This window comes from Dama dama, chromosome 22 (genome assembly GCF_033118175.1).
Source record: "Dama dama isolate Ldn47 chromosome 22, ASM3311817v1, whole genome shotgun sequence".
In the NCBI taxonomy this organism is placed as follows: domain Eukaryota; kingdom Metazoa; phylum Chordata; class Mammalia; order Artiodactyla; family Cervidae; genus Dama; species Dama dama.
In genome coordinates, this window is record NC_083702.1 from 20,287,624 (window position 1) to 20,310,071 (window position 22,448).

General features: G+C 37.2%; 1 protein-coding gene across 7 annotated transcripts; it reads left to right on the top strand.

Annotated features, from left to right (window-relative positions):
* The first annotated feature begins 829 nt into the window (after positions 1-829).
* Positions 830-20,990, top strand: LOC133043751 (killer cell lectin-like receptor subfamily E member 1). 7 transcript variants are annotated; one of them, XM_061124944.1, is made up of 8 exons: positions 832-967; positions 2,145-2,207; positions 3,358-3,561; positions 5,246-5,350; positions 5,584-5,622; positions 6,434-6,603; positions 8,577-8,677; positions 20,780-20,990. In XM_061124944.1, exons 3-8 carry the CDS (start codon positions 3,375-3,377, stop codon positions 20,964-20,966), a joined length of 789 nt encoding a protein of 262 aa, XP_060980927.1. In that variant the 5' UTR covers positions 832-967; positions 2,145-2,207; positions 3,358-3,374; the 3' UTR covers positions 20,967-20,990. The 7 variants fall into 7 exon arrangements, with proteins under 7 accessions (XP_060980929.1, XP_060980927.1, XP_060980926.1 ...); XM_061124946.1 differs by lacking the exon at positions 2,145-2,207 and having other exon boundaries at positions 830-967; XM_061124943.1 differs by lacking the exon at positions 832-967 and having other exon boundaries at positions 2,061-2,207.
* The last annotated feature ends 1,458 nt before the right edge of the window (positions 20,991-22,448 follow it).

Here is a 22,448-nt window from a genome sequence, read left to right on the forward strand (position 1 = left end):
GCAGCACTCCAGGCTTCCCTGTCCATCACCAACTCCCAGAGCTTTCTCAAACTCATGTCCATTGAGTCAGTGATGCCATCCGACCATCTCATCTTCTGTCATCCCCTTCTCCTCCTGCCTTCAATCTTTCCCAGCATCAGGGTCTTTTCCAATGAATCAGTTCTTCGCATCAGGTGGCCAAAGTATTGGAGTTTCATCTTCAGCATCCAGTCCTTCCAATGAATATTCAAGACTGATTTCCTTTAGAATTGACTGGTTGGCTCTCCTTGCAGTCCAAGGGACTCTCAAGTGTTTTCTCCAACACCACAGTTCAAAAGGATCAATTCTTTGGCTATATGCACACACATATGCCCTCCCTCTTGGATTTCCCTCCCACTGCACCCCCACCCTCCACTTTTCTTGGGCAGTCACTTAATTATTACTAAATTGTTCTAGAAGCTCAGGAATTCTGCAAGTCTTGACTGGGAAGCCTGACGTTCACCAAAGTTTTTCCTGTTACCTTATGCTGGTTTTTGTTGTGGCTAGGTACTCAACTGATTTATTAATAGTTTAATAAGAAAGACCCCAAAGACCTAAAGATATTTCTTTAGTATCGGGAGATTAGATACTGAATCCTGGGCCAATGGCCGAGCATGGGGAAAAGACTGGTAACAGGGCTTCCCTGTTGGTCCATTGGTTGAGAATCCATCTGCCAATTCAGGGGACATGGGTTCGATCCCTTGTCTGGGATGATCCCACATACACGGGAGCAACTAAGCCCATGGGCCACAACTACTGAGCCTGCGCTCTAGAGCCCACGAGCCACAGCTAGTAAAGCCTGGTTACCCTAGAGCCTGTGCTCAGCAACAAGAAGCCACCGCAATAAGAGGCCTGGGCACCACAAGCAAGAGTAGCTAGCCCCCACTCACCACAACTAGAGAAAGCCTGTGTGCAGAAACAAAGACCCACTGCAGCCAAAAATAAATAAGTAAGTAAAATTAAAAAAAAAGAACTAATAGCTTAAAAAAGGCTTGTCTCACTTCAGAGAGATAAGCATACAGAAAGTATTTTTTTGTGTAATTTACCCTAGTCATTTTGTAGCTCTCTGGTTAAATTTAGCTTTGTAAACAGGCATGCACATATTACATGTGCGTTGATTATTTAATCATTAATTGCTGTATATGGCACTTGAGTGCATACTATCTACCCATCTTCATTGAGCCAAAACATAAATTTTGGGGTATATTGTCAATTTTGTCATAAGCAGAGGAGTTTGAGGAATTTTAGCATGCTGCCATGACGTGCCTTATTTCCTAGTGTTTTTCTTTCCCCGTGTTCTGTCCATTAAGGAGCACGGTGGTGGTGGGGGTATAGTCCCTAGGTCGCATCCGACTCTATGTGAGCCCGTGGGCTATAGCCTGCCAGGCTCCTCTGTCCATGGGATTCTTCAGGCAAGAATCCTAGAGCATATATTGACTTAAAAAGTAACTCACTCTCCCTTTGTTTAGTTTAGGATTTTGTGACACTTCTTGATATAATAAACTTCATTTTATTATCATAGTGTCATTGAGAGAGCCAATATTGTGATTACCTTGAGTTTTATTTAAAGGTAATTTTCTCCCCTAACTTGCACATTGTACCTACCTTTTTAAATTTCTGTGTGTGTGTGAATGTGCAAAGAGAAATCTCTGATAGGAAAGATGTCAGTACAAAGTCGTCTATGTAGCCTGAATGAAGAAATTGCAAGGAATTTCTTTATCCACTATAGATGAATTTTATGTCTCCTATGGTCTCATAAACATAAAATTACCTAGAGGTAAAATTATCAAAATATATGGTATCTCTCAGGACTTCAGTCCAATGGAATGACTGATACACAAACATCAATTATAATGAGGTGTAGTAAATAATATAGAGGAGCGATGTTTTCTTTTCAGTTCACAAAAATTATTATTTAGTATGGCTGAGAATAAAATGCATGTAATATTTTCTTGTAACTTTGGCTTAAGTTACAAGAAATCAGATTGTATCACCCATATTGTGGGTGCTAAGGACAAATGCAGAAAAAAAAAGAATAAAGCTTCCTGTTGGTTAATTATGAAAGCTTGCACAACAAGTAGTTTTTCTACCGAGGCACAGGTTCTGATTCTGTTCCAACTTACCAGGTCCTGCTTCCTCAGACTTACACAAACTAACTCATAGCACAAGGAATTCCCTCCTCATTTCAGGTATGTTTTACTGTTTCTGGCTCTTTTGTAATCCCTCCTCCTCTAATTCCTGAAAGATGTCACCACTAGACAGTTCTTCTTTGTGCAGTTTCTAGTTGTAAACATTTTAAATAAATTTAAACTAAGTATAATATTTTTTCTGCTTCAACATATTGCATTTTGCTTTATTTGACTATGTTTTTTTCAAGTCTCTGATGTATGTCCGGTAATCTTTTTTAAATAAAGTTTCTCTGAGAAGTTTAAACCGAAGGTATTTAGAACCCTGACAAATAAGGGACTTCATCCCGTTTAATGTTTGGCCCGCACTGAATCTGATAGCCCATGTTTACAACAAAATTCTTCACACTTTTGAAGTTTAGCTATTTGGATACTTAACCTATTTTGTTTATTTTTTAACAATAAAGATAATTTATATAAAACATAGAAACAAGCTATTAAGTCCACTTATGGGGTGTCTTGTTTCAGTTACAAAATAATACAAAATATATTGTTCATTAAGTCATGCTGTTAATCATAGAGTCACTTAGGAAAAGTGAAATGGTTAACTTTGTGCTTTAATCGTAAATTGTGCACTGCCTCCGAGAATCACAGATAATAAACATATTTCAATTTCTAATAATAGCAGAACACCCACTCTGTCTTTTACTATTCAGTTTCATGAGGCAAACTGCAACTATGTTAGAAATAGGCTTGGAATTTTTGGATGACTTCATTTCAGACCTAGAATTTTTAAATTCTGTACTAAAAGCAATGATTACTTTCTATATAAGCAATGGTTAAAGAGAGTTTAACTTTTGTAGGGTTCTATTTCCTTTACTTTTATGTTCTTGGTGACATTTTTTTCCTGTACTCAGGGCTTCAAATTGTTGAGAACATGCTTCCGGGAAGTATAATAGATGTATCTATTTATCAACTCAGATTTTATTTCATTTTATTTTGGCCATGTCACGTGGCTTGCAGGATCTTAGTTCCCTGACCAGGGATTGAACCTGTGACCTCAGAAGTGCAAGTAAAGAGTCCTAACCACTGAACTGTTGGGGAATTCCCCACAACTCAGATTTTATATTATTGTTTCATTTTTCTATATTATAATATGCCTTCCCAAATTATAGATGGATATACTGATATTTGAGCATTTTATCCCTTACAGTTTTTTTCTACATAAAGATGGATGAAGAACCCATAATTTATAGTATTACTACTGAAAACCAGGATTTTCAGCAGAGGCATACACCAAAAAATATTAAGCATAAATTGAATCCAAATGAATTGCCATTAACCAAGAAGAAGCTGAAACACCAGAAACCTTGTAAAAGACAGCACAAAAATATAGCAGAAGATGTCAATGATGAAGGTAAGCTACATTAAAACACTATTCATAAACATGTAGAGAATGCCTAAAATTATATACTGACATGCTGTGCACTAGGGGGATTCAAAAATACAATAGTTTCTATAGTTAAAAAATGAAAATGTACAAGCAAAAATGTAAATGTTAATTTAGTGCAAATAACGCTAAAGGCCAAATGTTAAATACTGTAAATAATTTAAAAGATACCTTGGATAGTTTAGAAATCTCACTGCTAAAGTGGGAGTTTATTTAGACTTTAGAGGAAGAATTTGATTTGAATAGAAAAGCGTTGTAAAGTAATTCCCTTGAGACAACAATGGTAAACGAAGGACAATGACTAGCTGTGGGTGTTTGAGAGGATTGAGTTAGATACCTTGATTGGAAGCCAGAAGTTGTATAGGGTGAGAAATAAATAAATTTTCAACATTGATTTCTGGATTAGAGTGTGGTATACTTTGCACCATAATCTTTGATGTAACTATTTACATAAGAAGAACATAAATGTTATTTCTTTTAAATTTGGAGCGCAAAATAGATGGGGTAAATCATTGTCAAGTGTCACTGAGAATCCAGGTGAAGTTTGGGATCCTGATGTGAATTAGTAGCAAGCTGTTTGACTTCCTTCATCAGATATCTGTAACAGTACGCAAGGTGTATAAAATGGAAAATGAGCACTTGGCATCAGTGCAATCACTCAGGTGACCCATCACTAGGTCTAAGTTGGGTGACTAAGGCATGGTGGTGATAACTAATGAAGAGACTGTAAGAGATGCGTGACAATAATTTTGAGGAAGAAATTCAGTGGGGGGAAAGAAGTTGATATGAAAGATAAAGGTGATACTCAAAAATTATTTTCTTGCTTATTAAATGTCCCCGAGTTGAATGACAAAAATAAGTCTGCATTTTATTGCTTCTGATCTTTCAACTGGTGAAGTATAGGTCTGTTGAGGATGCTGGCAGCTTTTTTTTTCTTAAAGATTTTTTTTTCTGATGTTGGCCATTTTTGAATTTGTTACAATATTATTTCTGTTTTATGTTTTGGCTTTTTGGACCTGAGGTATGTGGGATCTTAACTCCTCAACCAGGGCTCAAACCCACAGCCCCTGTATTAGGAGGCAAAGTCTTAACTACTGGGACATCAGAAAAGTCCCTAGCTTCTTATTCTTTCCATAACACCATCACTGGTTCTATACTTGCATGAAACACTACGAAACTTATTATGTGAGAGAAGAATAAACAAATGGTATTTGTGGACTTCCTACTCTAAATAGTAGCCTATTTTAACTTTTCATGTCGGAAAACTGCTCAGTGCCTAAATGAATCAATTGGCATTCTGCAGTTTTCTTGCTCAACTTATCTTTCTTTTCTTTTTGCGGGGGCGGGGGGAGAAGAATGGTGGTAAGCTTTGGAGGCAGCATTAGTGAATTAGGGGCTCTGTTTTACTGTGAATTGATTGTGTTATCTTAGACAAAAAGCCTATGTAAAAAATGAGATTTTTTTTCAAACTTCTATTTCAGTATTATCTAAAATCGTTTGAAAATATTTTGCAGGCCTATTGTGAGAATCAAGAATTGACATGTATTTGATGTGTTCTTAACTGTAAACTACTCCTTAAACATTGTGTTTATTTGTCCAGTCATCTTGCTTCATCTAATTTTGATTCTACTTGTGTTTTCAATCCTCTGAGGAGATGTCTTGCCTCTTCCATGGAGACTCATTTCTAGCATGCTGGGTGTGTTGTGCCTTCTCCTAATGGCCACGGCCATTGTGGTAGCTGTTGTTACTGCAAACTGTAAGTAAATACAGAAACTTCCAAATTGTCTTACCCTCAGGAACACTGTTTAATTTCATAGAATATGGTAAGCCAAAACAGGCTGAGAATAATTTTAGCTTACCGAAATTCTTCCTTTTTTATTTTCTTGAAAATTGCTGATTTATTTTTCTGAAATATAGTCTTTGAGTATCTCATTTTTGATGTTTCAATTTAAAATAAGACCTACTCATGATATTTGACTGTTTTTGCAGCATCTTCCAAAAAACCACCTCTCAAAATCCAGCAGAAAGGTAGGTTTTACAGACTGATTTCTTAAACTGATTTAAAAGTATTACTGTGCTGGTCAGAGACCCAGGTTCTATCCCTGGGTAGGGAAGATCCCCTGGAGAAGTGAATGGCTACCCACTCCAGTATTCTTGCCTTGAAGAATTCCATGGACAAAGGAGTCTGGCGGGCTACAGTTCATGGGGTCGCAAAAAGTCGGACATGATTAAGTAACTAACATTATCACTATCTATCCACACACACGGAGATTTCTCTGGGCAAGTTACTCTAGTGTGTATAATAGAAAATATAAGACATAATTCCAGCCATCAAATAACTTACAGTCTTGTGAAACTGAGATTTGTGTATAATTAACTGAAATATAGGAAGACAGTGGTAAAGTTTTCAGGGAGTTTCCTGGGGTGTTTTAAGAAATTATTATAAAACTTCATATTTTTGTAGGGGAATAGAAATACCTGTAATGAGAACAAATTTTGGAGAAGTAGAGTTTATATTATAGGGGCAAAATATTAACAAATATTAATCTAATGGAGATGTAATGTGAAGACATTCTAGCCCTGAAATGCTGTAATATCAAAGTATGGAGATAAGAACATGAATAGACTGTAGGTCACCAGTGTCATATGATATATGAAGGGTCCAACATGTCTCAGAAGTGAGAGAAAAAGAAAATTTTTCATTCTAATTCATAATTTTATTATGAGTAATTTTTGTGTTTATGAAACATTACTCTGATGACAAAAGTGTACTTCTGTTTACAAAGTATATTTAAGAAATAATAAAGTCAGGCTTTGTGATTATTTTTTCCCAATTCAGTCATAGAGAACCTGTGTCTTGGACCTCAGTGTCATTCTTGTCCAGAGAATTGGATTTGGTTCAGATGCAGCTGTTACTACTTTTCCAAGGAAGAGTTAACTTGGAGAGAGAGTCAAAGTGCCTGTTCATCTCTAAATTCCAGTCTCATCAAGATAAACAAGGAGGAGATGGTAAGTTGTGAAACAGAGCATCATAATGGTATGTGAAATCTGTGAAGTCGATTGAGTGGATTAAGCTGAGAGTCATTGCATTTACCTGACCTCAGCACTAGACAAATGGCTTCAGCCATTTCAGACATACTCTTCAGGGTATGACTAGTTTATCTTTTGTTTACATTTTCATATGCAAAATGTGCCACTGAATCTAGCTTTTATGTGAAGGGGAGAGATGTTTTGAAATAATAGGTATAAAGACCTTCATGTACAGATAGGTATTGTTAGATTCCCCTTATACAGGGTACCTAGAATAGTCAAACTCACAGTCAGAAAGCACACTGGTAGATGCTAGAGGCAGGGGAGTGCATTGCTGGGGAGGGGCGATGGGGAGTTAGTGTGTGGTGGGGGCAGAGTTTTGGTTTAGGAAGGTGAAAAAGTCTGGAGACAGGTGATGGTTGAGAGTTTCATAACAATGTGAATGTACTTACTGCCATCATGAACTGTACAGTTAAATATAGTTCAAATAGTATATTTTATAGATGTACAGAACAGAATTTTGGACTCTGTGGGAGAAGGCGAGGGTGGGATGTTTTGAGAGAACAGCGCCGAAACATGTATATTATCTAGGGTGAAACAGATCACCAGCCCAGGCTGGATGCATGAGACAAGTGCTCGGGCCTGGTGCACTGGGAAGACCCAGAGGGATCAGGTAGAGAGGGAGGTGGGAGGGGGGATCGGGATGGGGAATACTTGTAAATCCATGGCTGATTCATGTCAATGTATGACAAAAACCACTACAATATTGTAAAGTAATTAGCCTCCAACTAATAAAAATAAATGACAAAAATAAAAAGAAGTATATTTTATATTGTGTGAACATGGTAGTTGCTCAGTCATGTCCAACTCTTTGTGACTCCATGGACTGTAACCCACCAGGCTTCTCTGTCCATGGGATTCTCCAGGCAAGAATATTGGAGTGGGTTGCCATGCCCTTCTCCAGGGGAGCTTCCTAGCCCAGGTGAATTCTGCTGCTGCTGCTGCTAAGTCACTTCATTTGTGTCTGACTCTGCGCGACCCCATAGAAGGCAGCCCACCAGGCTCCCCCATCCCTGGGATTCTCCAGGCAGGAACACTGGAGTGGGTTGCCATTTCCTTCTCCAGTGCATGAAAGTGAAAAGTGAAAGTGAAGTCGCTCAGTCGTGTCCGACTCTTAGCGACCCCATGGACTGCAGCCTACCAGGCTCCTCTGTCCATGGGATTTTCCAGGCAAGAGTACTGGAGTGGGGTGCCATTGCCTTCTCCGCAGGTGAATTCTACCCCCCTCAAAGAAAGACATTTAGAAAATATGCATATTGAATGAATTTTGAAGGAGACAGTTATTACAAGAACTATCCCAATCAGAGAAAAGAGAACCTGGTATATAGCCTAACAACCAGAAAGTATAGCCTTTGTGGCCCAAAAGTTAATGGCATTGTGTGAGCAGTGCCTCACAATCTAGAACAGGATGCGAGGAGATGGAAGAGCTTTCCCTCACTCTGCCAATGGGCATCAGCATCGAGTTAAAGCATCCACTGTAAGAATTCTTCTGATAGAGGATGTTCTCTCCATTCTTCCCCTGAAGAGACAGGAATTAGACATTGGGGGTAAAATTAATCTTCAAGACATCTATAAAAGTCTTGCTTATAGACCTGGCTGCCATTTTTTTTTTAAATCTTACTCCCTTATTCACCAAACCCACACTATATTTTTACTCATATTTATTTATTTTCTGTGTCTCCCATGAGAACTGGGAATTTGTGTTGTTTCTTGCTGTATCATTAGCCAAATCTCAAACTAGTCTTGGAATATAGCATATAATAATGAGTTTGTGGACGGGATGAATTGAATAAAGATAAACACGGTGTTGAATTTTTTTTGAGGACTCTCATGCAGTTGATGAAAAGATAATAATGAGAACTTTGTATTTGCATGTATTTGTTTATCACTAGCATTTCTTCTCCTTAAAAACTTTCTTTTGGATTGGAGTCTACTATAATGAAACTGGCAGGCACTGGCTGTGGGAAAATGATTCACTTCTGCCTTCTGATATGTAAGTATCTGACAATAGTGCAGCCTTCTTTGCCCTTGGTTTAATTGCTGCATTTGCCCAAAATAATAGAAATAAAGGGTGCCCGAGACACAATTTCAAGGACATTTAGGGAATTGGGAAAAGAGACAGTAACTTAAATCCAATCCCATGTCCAGAATTATAGCCTCCAGAAGCAGATAACGTAGCTCAGTTCCTTAATAACTTCTCTCCTGAGAATTTTTCTTACACATCATCTCAGTTTGCTAGGGCTCTCATAACAAAGCACTGCAGATGGAGTAGCTTAAATAGCGGAAATTTATTTTCTTGACTGCAGAGGATAGAAGTCCCAGGCCAAGGTGCTGGCACTTTGGTTTCTTCTGAGTCCTCTCTCCTTGACTGTTGACTCTTTGGGTCTATAGGTGGTCTTCCCCATGCCTGTTTATGTGCAAATTTCCTCTTGTAAGGACAGCAGCAATATTGGGTTAGGACCCACCCTAATGACCTCTTTTAACTGAATTAATTCTTGAAAGACCTTAACTACACTCATATCCTAGGGTAACGGAGGGTAGGATCCCAATGTATGCATTTTAATGGGACACAATTCAGCTCATAACACAAACCATGGATTAAAATCTTCTTACTTCCTCACTAACCACAGTGCTGTATAAGACCCAACTTCCAGGTCATTAATATATCTTTAAAATCTCCCTGGATTTTTACATTCTACCCACCATCTGCCTAAACACTATGGACACTAAAAATATTTATTGTCCTCACCAGAATATTCATAGGCTTTTCACTCTTTTGTTTTTAAGTTGTCTGTCTACTTCTATAAGCAATGATAGTCAGCCTGCTCTCCATCCTCTCAGATGCTTACATCCTTACTTGAGTTTTTATGAAATATTTAAGGTTCTGTAATTTATTAATAACTTTTCAATTTGTAAAAGTCTTAGTTATCTGTGCTACTGATAGAAATTCAATTTGATTCAATTATATGTACATTGCATTTTAAGTATTTATATATAAAATTAAAGTTTTATATTTCTTCTCTCTGGTATTTACTTGTTATAGAATTTCACAAAGACTATGCCATTTCTTCTGTTTTAGGTTTTCTCTTTCTACACCTACATTAAGACAAAACTGTCTATCTTACAAATCAAGAGAAGTTTATTTAAGTGAAAGCTGTGGAATTAAACAGACTTACATTTGTAAGAATCACATTATTTTTTGATACATATATGTGGAATCTAGAAAAATGGTCCAGATGAACCTACTTGCAAAACCTATTATCAAACCTAGAGACACAGATGTAAAGAACAAACCTGTGGACCCCAAGATGGGTGGAAAGGGGGAGTGGGATGGATTGGGAGATTGGGATTGACCTATATACACTACCATGTATAATATAGATAACTAATGAGAACCTACTATCTAGCACAGGGAACTCAACTCAATGCTCTGCGGTGACCTATAGTTGTAAAGCAGTTATACTCCAATAAGAATTAAAAAATAGAATCACCTTATTTATTCTGTAAATTCACAGAAAAGATGAGCATTACTCTTATCTAATTCTACACCTTAATAGAATCGTCAATGGTCACTTTCTTGGTCTATAGAGAAAATATGTATATGAACACCTCTAGTAAAAACAGAATGTTCTCAAAATATACTGCAATGCTATTTTATAAATGTACTATAATTTTGTTGAGTGGGTATACTTTGATTTAGATGACTTTCATGAAATAACACTGTGATAATACTTAGAATATATATGCCAATGCACTTTAGGAGACATTGCCTTAAATATTTTATGAATTACACCATGAGATAAGTTAATGAGACAAGGTTAGACTGTGTTGGACATTAAACAGTTGTCTTATGTAAACTTACACTATTGACACTGATATATGTATTGCTTTTTTTGTCTATAAAATTGTCAAAGTATATTGTTAAGTGATAGAACACAGAACCAGATGTAGAGATTAGTATAACTGCACAAGAAATAGAATTGTTCCATAATTTTTTTCAAAATTAGCTTTCAGCTTAATTACTACCCAAAAGTCCAATTTATTTTGTAACATGGTGACTCTGAGACAGCTAATTAGACCCATAGGTGACAATGTGGTTTAAAAAGATTTTGCTTTAAAGTCTCAATTGTGAAATGTTCATTCCTTTAAGTTGTTCTGTTGCATAGTATTTTTAAAAAATCAAAAAGAAACAATTAGTATTTATTTCCTTTTAATTGTATCAAAGCCTTTAGAATTATTAAAATAATAGTGATGACAAGCTGTGGTTCATCTTCTCTTAGTCTTAAAACCTTCTATACCTTTTACACATACAGATACAATAAGCTCCCTTTTATGTTTGTTTAATAAGATTTGGTCTTTTGCAAAGAGCAAAAGTTATGCTTTACCAAAGTTCTTATTTCACTAGAGCAGAAGCTACATGATAATGACAGAAGAATTAGATATAATCATCCCTTGATATTTACAGGAGATTACTTCCAGGATCCTTGGTGGGTGCCAAACTGTGTAGATGAGTCAAAGTCCTTATATAAAATATTTGCATATATTTTACAGTATTTGTATAAGTGTATGGCTTATGTACAAAAAATAACCTTGGTGTATTATTTATATATAATAGATGTACATATAAGTCATCTCTAGGTTATTTATACCAAATACAATGTAAATACTATGTAAGTTGTTGTCAGAACAATGTAAGTGCTATGTAGATAGTCGCCTGGGTGTGGCAAATTCAAGATTTGCTTTTCAGAAATTTCTAGATTTTTAAAAATATTTTCAATTCATGATTAGTTGAATTGGAAGATGCAAAACCCATGGGTGCAGAGGTCCAACTGTGCTGTATTTGTTCTTAGTCCAAGCATTTCCATTGATGAAAATAATCAATAAACAGTCTCTAATAGGAGCAGAAAAGAGCTTTATTTAAGGCAAATTGAGGACTTAATCTGGAAGACAGACTCTCCAATAACTTCTCTGGAGAAGCAGAATTTTCAGCATCGTTTCATATCTTGTTAGAACAAAGAACAACAAGCAAGTCAGGGATACATTCCTTCAAAGTGAAAGTGAAGTCGCTTAGTCGTATCTGACTCTTTGAGACCCCATGGACTGTAGCCTACCAGGCTTTTCTGTCCATGGGATTTTCCAGGCAAGAGTACCAGAGTGGGTTGCCATTTCCTTCTCCAGGGGATCTTCCCAACTCAGGGATCAAACCCGGGTCTCCCGCATTGCAGGCAGATGCTTTACCGTCCGAGCCACCAGGGAAGCCCAACATTCTTTCAAGGATTCACACACACAAAAAAAGATCAGCATGTATGCAGAGGGTCAGTGTGGCTGTGGCACCTAGGAAGAGTCTTATCATCAGAGGATCAGCACTGGCATCCCCAGAGGGGAGCATTTAATCTTTTTTTAACATGGACATTCTTCAGTTCTGATCACTGTGTCCTTTACTTTAATAATTAAAGCAGATGTACAGTGTATGTTTGATAGGCCACAAATAAGGTGTTAGTTTCCCTGATGGCTCAGATGACAAATAATCTGCCTGCAATGTAGGAGACTTGGGTTCAATCCCTGGGTCTGGAAGATCTCCTGGACGAGGGAATGCAACCCATTTCAATATTCATGCTTGGATAATTCCATGGACAGAGGAGCCTGGAAGGCTGCAGTTCATGGGGTCACAAAGAGTCGGACATGTCTGAACAACTAACACTTTCACTTTAGTACAAAATTCAAGTTAACTTATGCATAAGCCACAGTGACTTCCGCATACCTCAATAAGTCAAAACTCCTTTTGTCGGTTTCTTCCACTCCTCCATACTTACTTTACTATGCTTTTATTCTTTAAATATTTCCCTTCCTAGATGGTCATTCTAAGCAAAAAAGCAGATCAGAGCAACTTTTCCCAGTTTAGTTTCTTACTCTGGTATGTAGTTTCATGAAGATTTTTAAAAAAAAGTTTCTTTTTTGAATTATGGTTTTCTCTGATATATGGCAAGGAGTGAGATTGTAGGAGCAGATGGTAGTTCTATATTTAGTTTTTAAAGGAACCTCCAGAATATTCTCTGTAGTGCCTGTACCAATTTACCTTCCCACCAACAGCATAGGAGGGTTCCCTTTTCTCCACACCCTCTCCAGGATTTATTGTTTGTAAAATTTTTGGTGATGGTTATTCTGATTGGTGTGAAGTAATGTCTCATTGGTGTTTTGATTTGCATTTCTCTAATAATTAGTGCTGGGAAAGATTGAGGGCAGGAGGAGTGGGGGCTACAGAGGATGAGATGGTTGGATGGCATCGTCCACTCAATGGACATAAGTTTGAGCGAACTCCAGGAGATAGTGAAGGACAGAGAAGCCTGATGCACTACAGTCCATGGATTTGAAAAGAGTTGGACACAATTGAATGGCTGAATAACAGTGATAATTAATCATGCTAAGCATCTTTTCATGTGTTTTTGGCTATTTGGAAGTCTTCTTTGGAGAAAGATCTGTTTAAATCTTCCATCGATTTTTTTGATTGGGTTGTTTGTTCTTTTGATATTGAGCTGCATGAGTTATTTGTATATTTTGGAGACAAATCCCTTGTGGGTCACTCCATTGCAAATATTTTCACCCATTCCGTGGATTGTCTTTCATCTTCTTTATGGCTTCCTTTGCCTTGTAAAAGCTTTTAAGTTTAATTAGATCCCATTTGTTTATTTTTGCTTTTATTTTTATTATTCTAGGAGGTGGATCAAAAATATCTTGCTGTGATTTATGTCAGAGAGTGTTCTGCCTATGTTTTCAACTTGATTCCCTTAATGTTATATAATTGCTTACAACAACACAGCCCATGTGCTACAATACATGGTTTTATTACCTACTGTTGAAGAGCAATATCTGAAGCATTGACATGCCATGTTACAACTCACCTTGTTTAGAAGAAAGTGAATAACATAACTGAATTATTAGTATAAACAGGCAAATATCATACATAACTTATAGACATTTCCCCCAAATATCCCTGAAGTATATATCAGCATTATCCTTTGAAGAAGAACCTGAAAAGCTGTTGAGCCACAGAATAAAGTTAAGCACTGACATTCATATCATTGTTATAATGTGAAAACTTAAAAACAGAACTGGTGATAGAAGTTTATAGCAAGCATAGGTATGTTTGTCACCCAGATTGTACCATTAACATTTGAGTATATTTCCTCCATTACATATCTGTCTCTTATGCTTTTATCCACCCTTGATACACCTTATTTTTTATACATTTCAAAATAATTTCCAGATATCAGTACACTTCCCTTCTGAGTACTATAGCATGTATGTCACTAACTAGAGTTCAATATTTGTTTACAATTCTCTTGTTCTTTTGAAGTACAGTTTGCATACAATAAATACACAGATTTTAGTATTACTATTCAGTGAGTTTATCATACAGTCTGCTGCAAACTGCGATCAAGATGAAGAGTATTGGTCTTCACTGGTGGTCCAGGGGTTAAGAATCCTACCAATGTAAGTGACACAGGTTTGATCGCTGGTCGGGGAAGATTCCGCATGCCATAGAGCAACTAAGCTCATGTACCACAACTACTGAGCCTGCTTGCCCTAGAGCCTGAGCGCCACAACAAGAGAAGCCACTGCAATGAGAAGCCTTGCACCGCAACTAGAAAGTAGCCCCCCGCTCGCTGCAACTAGAGAAAGTCTGCTCATAGCAACAAAGACTCAGTGTAGCCAAAAATAAACAAATAAATAGATACAATTATTTTCTAAAAAGATAAAAAATATGACTCTTTCCCAGAAGATTCCCTCAAGTTCATTCCAATAGATCCCTACCCACTCTTTAAAGTCAACCACTATTCTGATATTTCTCTAGTATATTTTGTATATTCTTTTTTAAGAATTATTTCAAATTCTGTTTTGTTATGTTTTGTATAAAGCAGTTTTTCTTCCAGTGTAATGTTTGTGTGATTCATATATGTTCTTATATGTGATGTTCAGATTTTACACAAAAATTGATATTAATTTCCACTGATTTTTTTTTTTCCTAAGGTGGGCAAGGTTTTATATTTGGCATCTGAGAGTTCCTTTGGCAGCCTTACTTTGACAGTCATATTTCCAGAAATGATGACTTCATTTTCACCATCTTCATGGATTTCAGTTGGGTTTTGGTGGAGTGTTATCACAGATTAGCACAGAGTATAGGCCTCTGCATCTGATCGCATAGGCTTCTACTACACACGACATTTGATTCTTAAAGTTGACCCCATTGTTTCCTAGTGGAGGAGACCACAGAACACTGGGCATTTCTCCCTACCTACTCCTGGTAGATTAATTACATCAGATGCTTGACCCCTTCTTCGAGTTACCCGTGATGCATCACTGCTCTCAGCACTTTTCCAAACAATAGTGTTACTATTTCACTTTGCTCAACCAAGTCCAGTAACACGACTTTAATCTATACCAGGCCCTCAGTTTTTAAGATTATTTATAGCCTGACAGTTGTGTTTGTTTTCATATAAAGTCACTCAAAATGGCTAAGAGTTAAGGTGTTTAGTGGAGCGCCATGACCCATATCATTCTTGGGCATCTAGTTGTTTTTGAATTTTAGTATGGCTTCCTCAAAAATTTATGAAAGAAATGAAAGAAAGACTTTACTTTCCTTTTTCTTAGTAAGTCAATTTGATCACTGAATGAGGCTGTCCCCAGAAAGATGCATGCGTGTGGGTGTGTGTGTGTGTATTTTCAACCAAAAATAAAACATATATATAGTAGGGATTTGGCATCTATATATAGTTCTATTATTGGAAAAAAAAAAAATGTAGTTAGAACCAACTAGGTCCAAGATAGTGGAAGATTTAACTTTCAGTAGACCTTGAGCCTCTTTATATGCTCATTATAATTCATTAGCATAAGCTAAAGGGCATACCTACAGCCACCATGACAGTTCTGAAGCTAACCATAAAAGGAAACAAAGTGGGCACTGGACCAATTCCTGGAAATCCCTGCCCCTTCCCCAAAACGTTGGAAAAATTCCCCTATTCATTGTGTGTGATTGGTCATTCAGTTGTGTCTGACTCTTTATGACCATTTGGACTGTAGCCCACCAGGCTCCCCTGTCCATGGGATTTTTTGAGGCAAGAAAACTGGAATGGGTTGCTATTTCTTCCTCCAGAGGGTCTTCCCGACATAGGGATCAAACCCAGGTCTTTTGCTTTGCAGGCAGATTCTTTATCTGCTGAGCCATCAGGGAAGCCCTGAAATTACCCAGTCCATAAAAATGAATCACCCCATATTTTGGGGCCTCTTGCCTTCTGAGATGGCTGCATTCTGTCTGTGGAATGTGTTTCTCTCTAAATAAATCTACTTCTTAACCTTAAAAAAGAGAGAGAGAGAGAAAACAAGTAGTGTGACTGTATCTTGTACTTACAATCCCTGAACTGGTGCTATCTTTAACCCTTTTTATTGTCTGTTGGTTTTCTTATTCATCTCTTAAGGCTTTGTCTCATGACAAACATGGATTTTAAAATCTTATTGCTTTAAATTCTTAGCTTTCTATAATCTTCCTAAAACTTCCATTTGAATACAGAGGTTTTATAGATGGTTGCTAGGAATGGATTGCTTCCTTCCACATGTTCTGTAAATCACGCCTGTCTCATTCACTTATTATTTTAGGAATTATTTGTATCATGTTGGCATAATCTAGTTTTTTGTTTTGTTTAGCATGAATATCTATATGTGTGTTCTTATAACTTTCTTGTCCAATTGCAATTTAGTTCCCTAAGGGGGAATAATTTAAGTTTTCAAAAAATTTTATTTTATTTTTTATAGAAGTAGAAAGTATGCCAGGTATTTGAGAGCTTTTCCTGATAATGCATTTTCTTTCCCATTATTTTCTTCTAAAAAATATGCTACCCAATGCATTCACTTGAAAAGAAATCTCTGGGGAATAAATATATCATTTAGAATATGATTGTAACATTTGCATCATCACATATATGACTTGCATTAATGATTTCTCCATCCTCATGTAATTCTAACTTTTATTAAAGACTTTTCCAGCCTCATATTATTTCACGTTTTTTTCTGTCTCTTCTTCCTCCTTCCTTCCTCTTCCAAATAAAAGAGCAATCATGATTTTGAAGCTAATTCTGTTACTTGTGATAATGTATGCCTAACTGATAACACTAATGACCATGTTCCTACATGTCTAAGCTTGCAACTTAAGAATCCTGAGATAGGAGGATTATTCTCGATTATCCAGGTGTGTCCTAAATGTAATCACAAGTGTTCTTTCAGCATGGAAGTAGAGTGTGCCTTGACAGGCGATCAATGAGAGGGGGTAAAGTGATGTGGCTGCAGAAACAGAGACTAGAGTGATGTGGCCACAGTTCAAGAAATGCTGGCAGCCACAAAAGCTGGGTGAGACAAGGATGAGACTTGAAGCTTGCAGATGAAACCAGTCCTGATGAAATCTTAACATTGGCCCTCATTTAGATTTCTAGCCTCCAAAACTATAGGAGAATAAATTTCTGTTGTTTTCATTTACTTACTAAGATTGTAGTGATTCATTGCTGTAGCAATAGCAAACAAATACAGATACTATATAAGAATGTGCTCAGTCGCTCAGCTGTGTCGGACTCTTCCTGATCCCATGGACTGTAGCCTGTCAGGCTCCTCTGTCCATGGGATTTTCCAGGCAAGAATACTGGAGTGGGTTGCCATTCCCTTCTCCAACTACATGAGGATATTGTCTCATCAAATATAGAGCTCAACCAGGCTTCCCTGAGGGTCTTGCAATGTAGGGGGCCGGGTTCAGTCTCTGGTCAGGGAGCAAAGGTCCTACATACCATGGCGTTCCTGAGTCTACACACTCTGGAGCGTATGTGTCACAGCTAGAGAGCTGGTGCACCATGATCAAAGACCCTGCATGATACAACAAAGATGACTTGTGCTGCAAATAAGACCTGATACAGCCAAAGAAATACATAAATATATATTTTTTAAAATATAGAGCTCAAACAGAAAGTGTGGGACACAGGATGTCTGATTTGAAGGGATGATCATGATTGGAAAATAAATCAGTGCAAGTTCACTGCCCAAGTGAGGACAACTATAGGTACAGGGCTCCGTGAGGATTTTCCAGGAATAAAACCTGCACAAAATATAAATGAAATGGAGCAAGCCTCCAAAACATTTTGGGGAGGAGCCACGCAAACAGTGCAAAGGCTTTCAGATACAAGATGGCATGGTTTGTTTGAGGAACAGCAAGAAGGCGTTGTGACCAGAGCTGAGTGAATGAAGAGAAGAGGGATAGGAAATGAGACTGGAGGACTAGTCAGGCAAGCAAGAATGTGTCAATTAGTTCGGATCTTATTTGAAGAAGAGAGCAGCACTAGGGAGGGTCCAGTCAGGTACACTAAGCCCAGGCCAGATCATTCAATGGAGGGAATTTAATACAGGAAAATATTTCCAAAGCAGTTATAGATCTGAAAAGACAAACAGGGAGAAAGAAGACAGCCCAGAGGTGAGCAAAACAGAAAGTGGGGACCATTCCCAGGGCTGGAGGAGATGAGGGAGCAGGTGGGTCTCCAAAGCCACTTAGTGGGAACCGGGACCACAGTTCCACTTGGTGGGATGGTGTCTGGTGGAGGCTGGGAAGTGGAGGCAGTTGCTGTATGGCAGGAATTAAATCCATTTGGTGTAACCACCATGGTGGAAGATGTAGCCATGGTGGGAGATGTAGCCTGGAGCAGAGACAGAGATGCAAGAAGACCAGGCTTCTCCTCACTTCCTGCCTTTCAAATGTCAAGCCAGTTGCTCCCATTGACTGAATCGGACTGGAAGCTGGTTGGCGTGAAAGCTGTGACATATATTTTGTGGGAACCAGCACCTGAATTAGGAGCAGAGCAAGGGAAAGTGGAGGGGGACAAAAAGGGTAGTGACTGACACAGGGTGGAAGAAAGCAGGTCTCCCAAGGACAAAGGACCACAGTGTTTTGGGGGAGATATTTCTTGTACCAAATCAGAAGTATGACTTGTTAACACAGTTATTTTGTGGAGATTCATTGAACCTATCTTGTCTAATCTGCATGTCAGCTTCTTTATTGTGACACATGGGTAAGATCACTAAGATAAATTAGCAATATGGAACCATGTGTAGAAGGGTTCAGGAATGGTCGGGTGGGGGTGGTGGTATTGGAAACATGTTTTGCAAAGAAAGAATTGAGAATACTTTATTTGATATACTGACACGAGAGATACAAATGTCTTATCCCTTATCCACAATACCAAAATCCATATCTCTGAAAAGTAAAACATTTTCACCTGTTTGGCTCTAGGACCTGAACTATGCTAATTATAGATTTCCCATTTTACATTTTGCTGAACAAATATTATTATGCTTGATTTTCAAATGACCTCACTGGGAACTAATTCATATATATATTCATATGTAATGCTTATTAATAAAAAGTTTTAATCTTAAAATTCCTTTCTCTTCACAGGCTTTACATATGATATCATGGACTTTACACATTATACTTTCTTTAGAGAAATGATGAGAAAGCACTGTCTATAAAAGAACAATCACTGTTTGTCATTTGATTTGTCTTTATTTTCTGACTCTGTTGGATGTTATGTGTGGTTCATGTTGGCTATGTCTCATGTCACTCGATTAAAATAACATATTTTTAATTTAGAAATTTGACTTCTATTTGTAAAATAAGCTTTAAATTTTAGATTGTATTCTTGCTAAAACTGATGTTTAACTACACAGTCTTGCAACTGATTTCTAAGAATAGGTTGATTCTTTTAATATATTCTATAAAACCATGGTTGTGTGATTCACCTTTTTTCTCAGGAATAATTTTTGTCATATGATAGCTTTCTTTTCTCCCCGTGTGAGTTGCCTGTTCTGAAAACTTTCCATTGAGTTCAATCACTTTTCAGTGGTGCTGAGGAAATTGAGACAGACAATAAAGTTTTTCACTAAGGTAAATATTTATAAAAATCGTATTTAATAGCAACCAGAATAACTTTTGTTTGGTATTATTGAGACCCTTCCCCATGGCAATTTAGGTGTTCCTGATGTGTCTTTATTTTCCAGTATTTCCATCTACAGAATATGCTACCTCTATGCATTCTATTATATTAAAATGAATTTTCAGGTCAAAATAGATCTCATGTAAAATGTAGCTAGAGTATCCACAGGCCAGCCAATGCTTTATGATCATAATCTTTACTTATTTATTTTTTTCCTTTGTTTGGGTATTTATTCTTCCATCCTCCTCTTTTAGTGGGTAAAGGTTGTCATGATTCTGAATCTAGTGTGATTTCCTGTGATCACACTTGCCTGACTAACAACACAAACAATAATATTAAAGTGACAGTGATCACGCACATCCAGGGTTGTACACCTCACTTTTGGTCTCTTTCTCTCTTTAAACTTCATCTTCTATTCCTTGGCCAGGTACATTGCTTTGACTCTTAATATATTTTGCAGCAGCTGCTTGTTCTTTTAATCAACCATGCTGTTTTCACGTTTTCCACGCCCTTCCAACTCTTCCCCAGAACTGTATGGTCACATCAAGACTAGTGTAAGTGTTAACTGTTGTTTCGAGCAGCAACAAGTCTGTGGTTGGAAATATTCTGTACTGTACAGTGTGATGTTTCAGCCACACATGTATAAACTATTGAACTGATAGAACATGTTCAACTGATGCATAAAGGTGTGAACAAAGAAGACAGATTGATTGATACGTGATGACCATGTTTGTAGCATTTATGAAATTTCGGCACTGTGCCATATCAGGGTCCAGATTCTTTAGTTAAAATTTAATTTCCAAACATTCTAAATATCACCCTCTGTCCTGTGAGCCCCAACATACATGTTTTTTTCTAATTATTATTATTATTAGTTGCTAGGTATATGTTAATACTTTTATATGTTTATACATTGAACTGTTCTCAGGACATATTTCTATTCAGTTTAGTTTTGCATTTTTTCAGATGCTGAGAATGAATCTTTTAGGGATTGTGAATCTTATTCAAGTTTATAGATCTAACACTTAACAGAATCAGGTACTCGAAACAACTGACGTTTGACACCTCTTGTTCAGCAGGTTGAAGAAGGAAAGGAAGAGAATGTCCACCCAATTTGGATCAATTAAAATTAGATTTGTCCATCTCAAACTCCAGCGGATAACCAACAGGGACCCACTGTATAGCACAGGGAATTCTGCTCAATGTTTTGAGGCAGCCTGGATGGGAGGGAATTTGGGGGAGAATGTGTATGTGTATGACTGAGTCCCTCGGTTGTTTACCTGAAACTATCACAACATTGTTAATTGATTATAATCCAATACAAAATAAAAAGTTAAAAAAAATTAGATTTGAATGCTAAATAGCTTGCCATTCTGTTGTCATATCATTTAGCTTTGTGCTGCTACTTTTCTAGATACTCTGTACTTTTTCTCATTAGATTACCCCACTTAGTGGATAAGTTGGAAAGGTTATAATCATCTTTAAATAAATCTATTCAACTCAGTTTTCCTTCCCTACATAGTAGTCAATCCTATGAGAAATCAATCCTGACTATTCATTGGAAGGACTGATGCTGAAGCCAAAGCTCCAACACTTTGGCCACCTGATGCGAAGAGCCAACTCATTGGAAAAAGTACTGGGAAAGATTGAAGGCAAGAGGAGAACAGGGCGACAGAGGATGAAATGATTGGATGGCATCACCAACTCAACGGACGTGAGTGTGAGCAAATTCTGGGAGATGGTGAGGGACAGAGAAGCCTGGCGTGCTGCATTTCACGAGTTTGTAAAGAGTTGGACATGACTTAGCTCTTTAACAGTAACAATAATTCTCATAATGGTGTTGAACCCATTCATAGTTGATTCTTTTCTCCCTCTTTTATAAAAATACATTTTATGCATTTATTTTTTCATTGAGGTATAGTTGATTTACAATGTTATATAGGTTTCAGGTCTATAGCATAGTGATTCGCAATTTTTAAAGGTTATATTTCATTTATAGTTATTGTAAAATATCAGCTATACTCCCTGTGCAGTACTATATATCCTTGTAGTCTATTTATTTCATATATAGTAATTTGTATCACTTAATCCCCTCTCCCTATCTTACCCGTCTCTTCTTCCCACTCCCCAAGATCTTAGTTGGTTCTTAAAAGTTATTCAATTTTAGAGTGCTATTCCTCTTCAGGTTCCATTTGTACATTCATGCATGCATTCATTCATTGAAGAGATAATACCAAAAAAAAATCTGCAATGGTTTAGACATGGTTATGGGAGTGTCACTTAACAGAAGTAAAAAGAACTGATAAAATCTGTTTTCTGAAGTCACTTTTTCTGAAAGGGTGACAGAAATAGGTAGTGACAAAGTGGACACTATTTTGGAGTCAGAATTTTGGTAGAATGCATGTGATTTTTCCTCTCTTCATACGTTCTAAGCATACAGAACTATAGTAATAGAAATTCAGTTCATCACAATATAGGGTGTAGTAACTTTTCTTTTTTTTAACCACTCTGAACATTTTTATTTTATTTATTTTTACTGTGATAAGAACACGACACCATATCTACCCTCTTAAAAAATTTTGAAGTATAGTGACAATGCTCTACAATAGATTTCTAGAAATTATTTGTATCGCAAAACTAAAATTTTATACTGATTGAGCAGCAGCTCCCCATTTCCTCCACTCTCTGTCCCTGGTAACCACTATTCTGTCCTCTGTTTCCATGAATCTGACTCTTTTCATTACC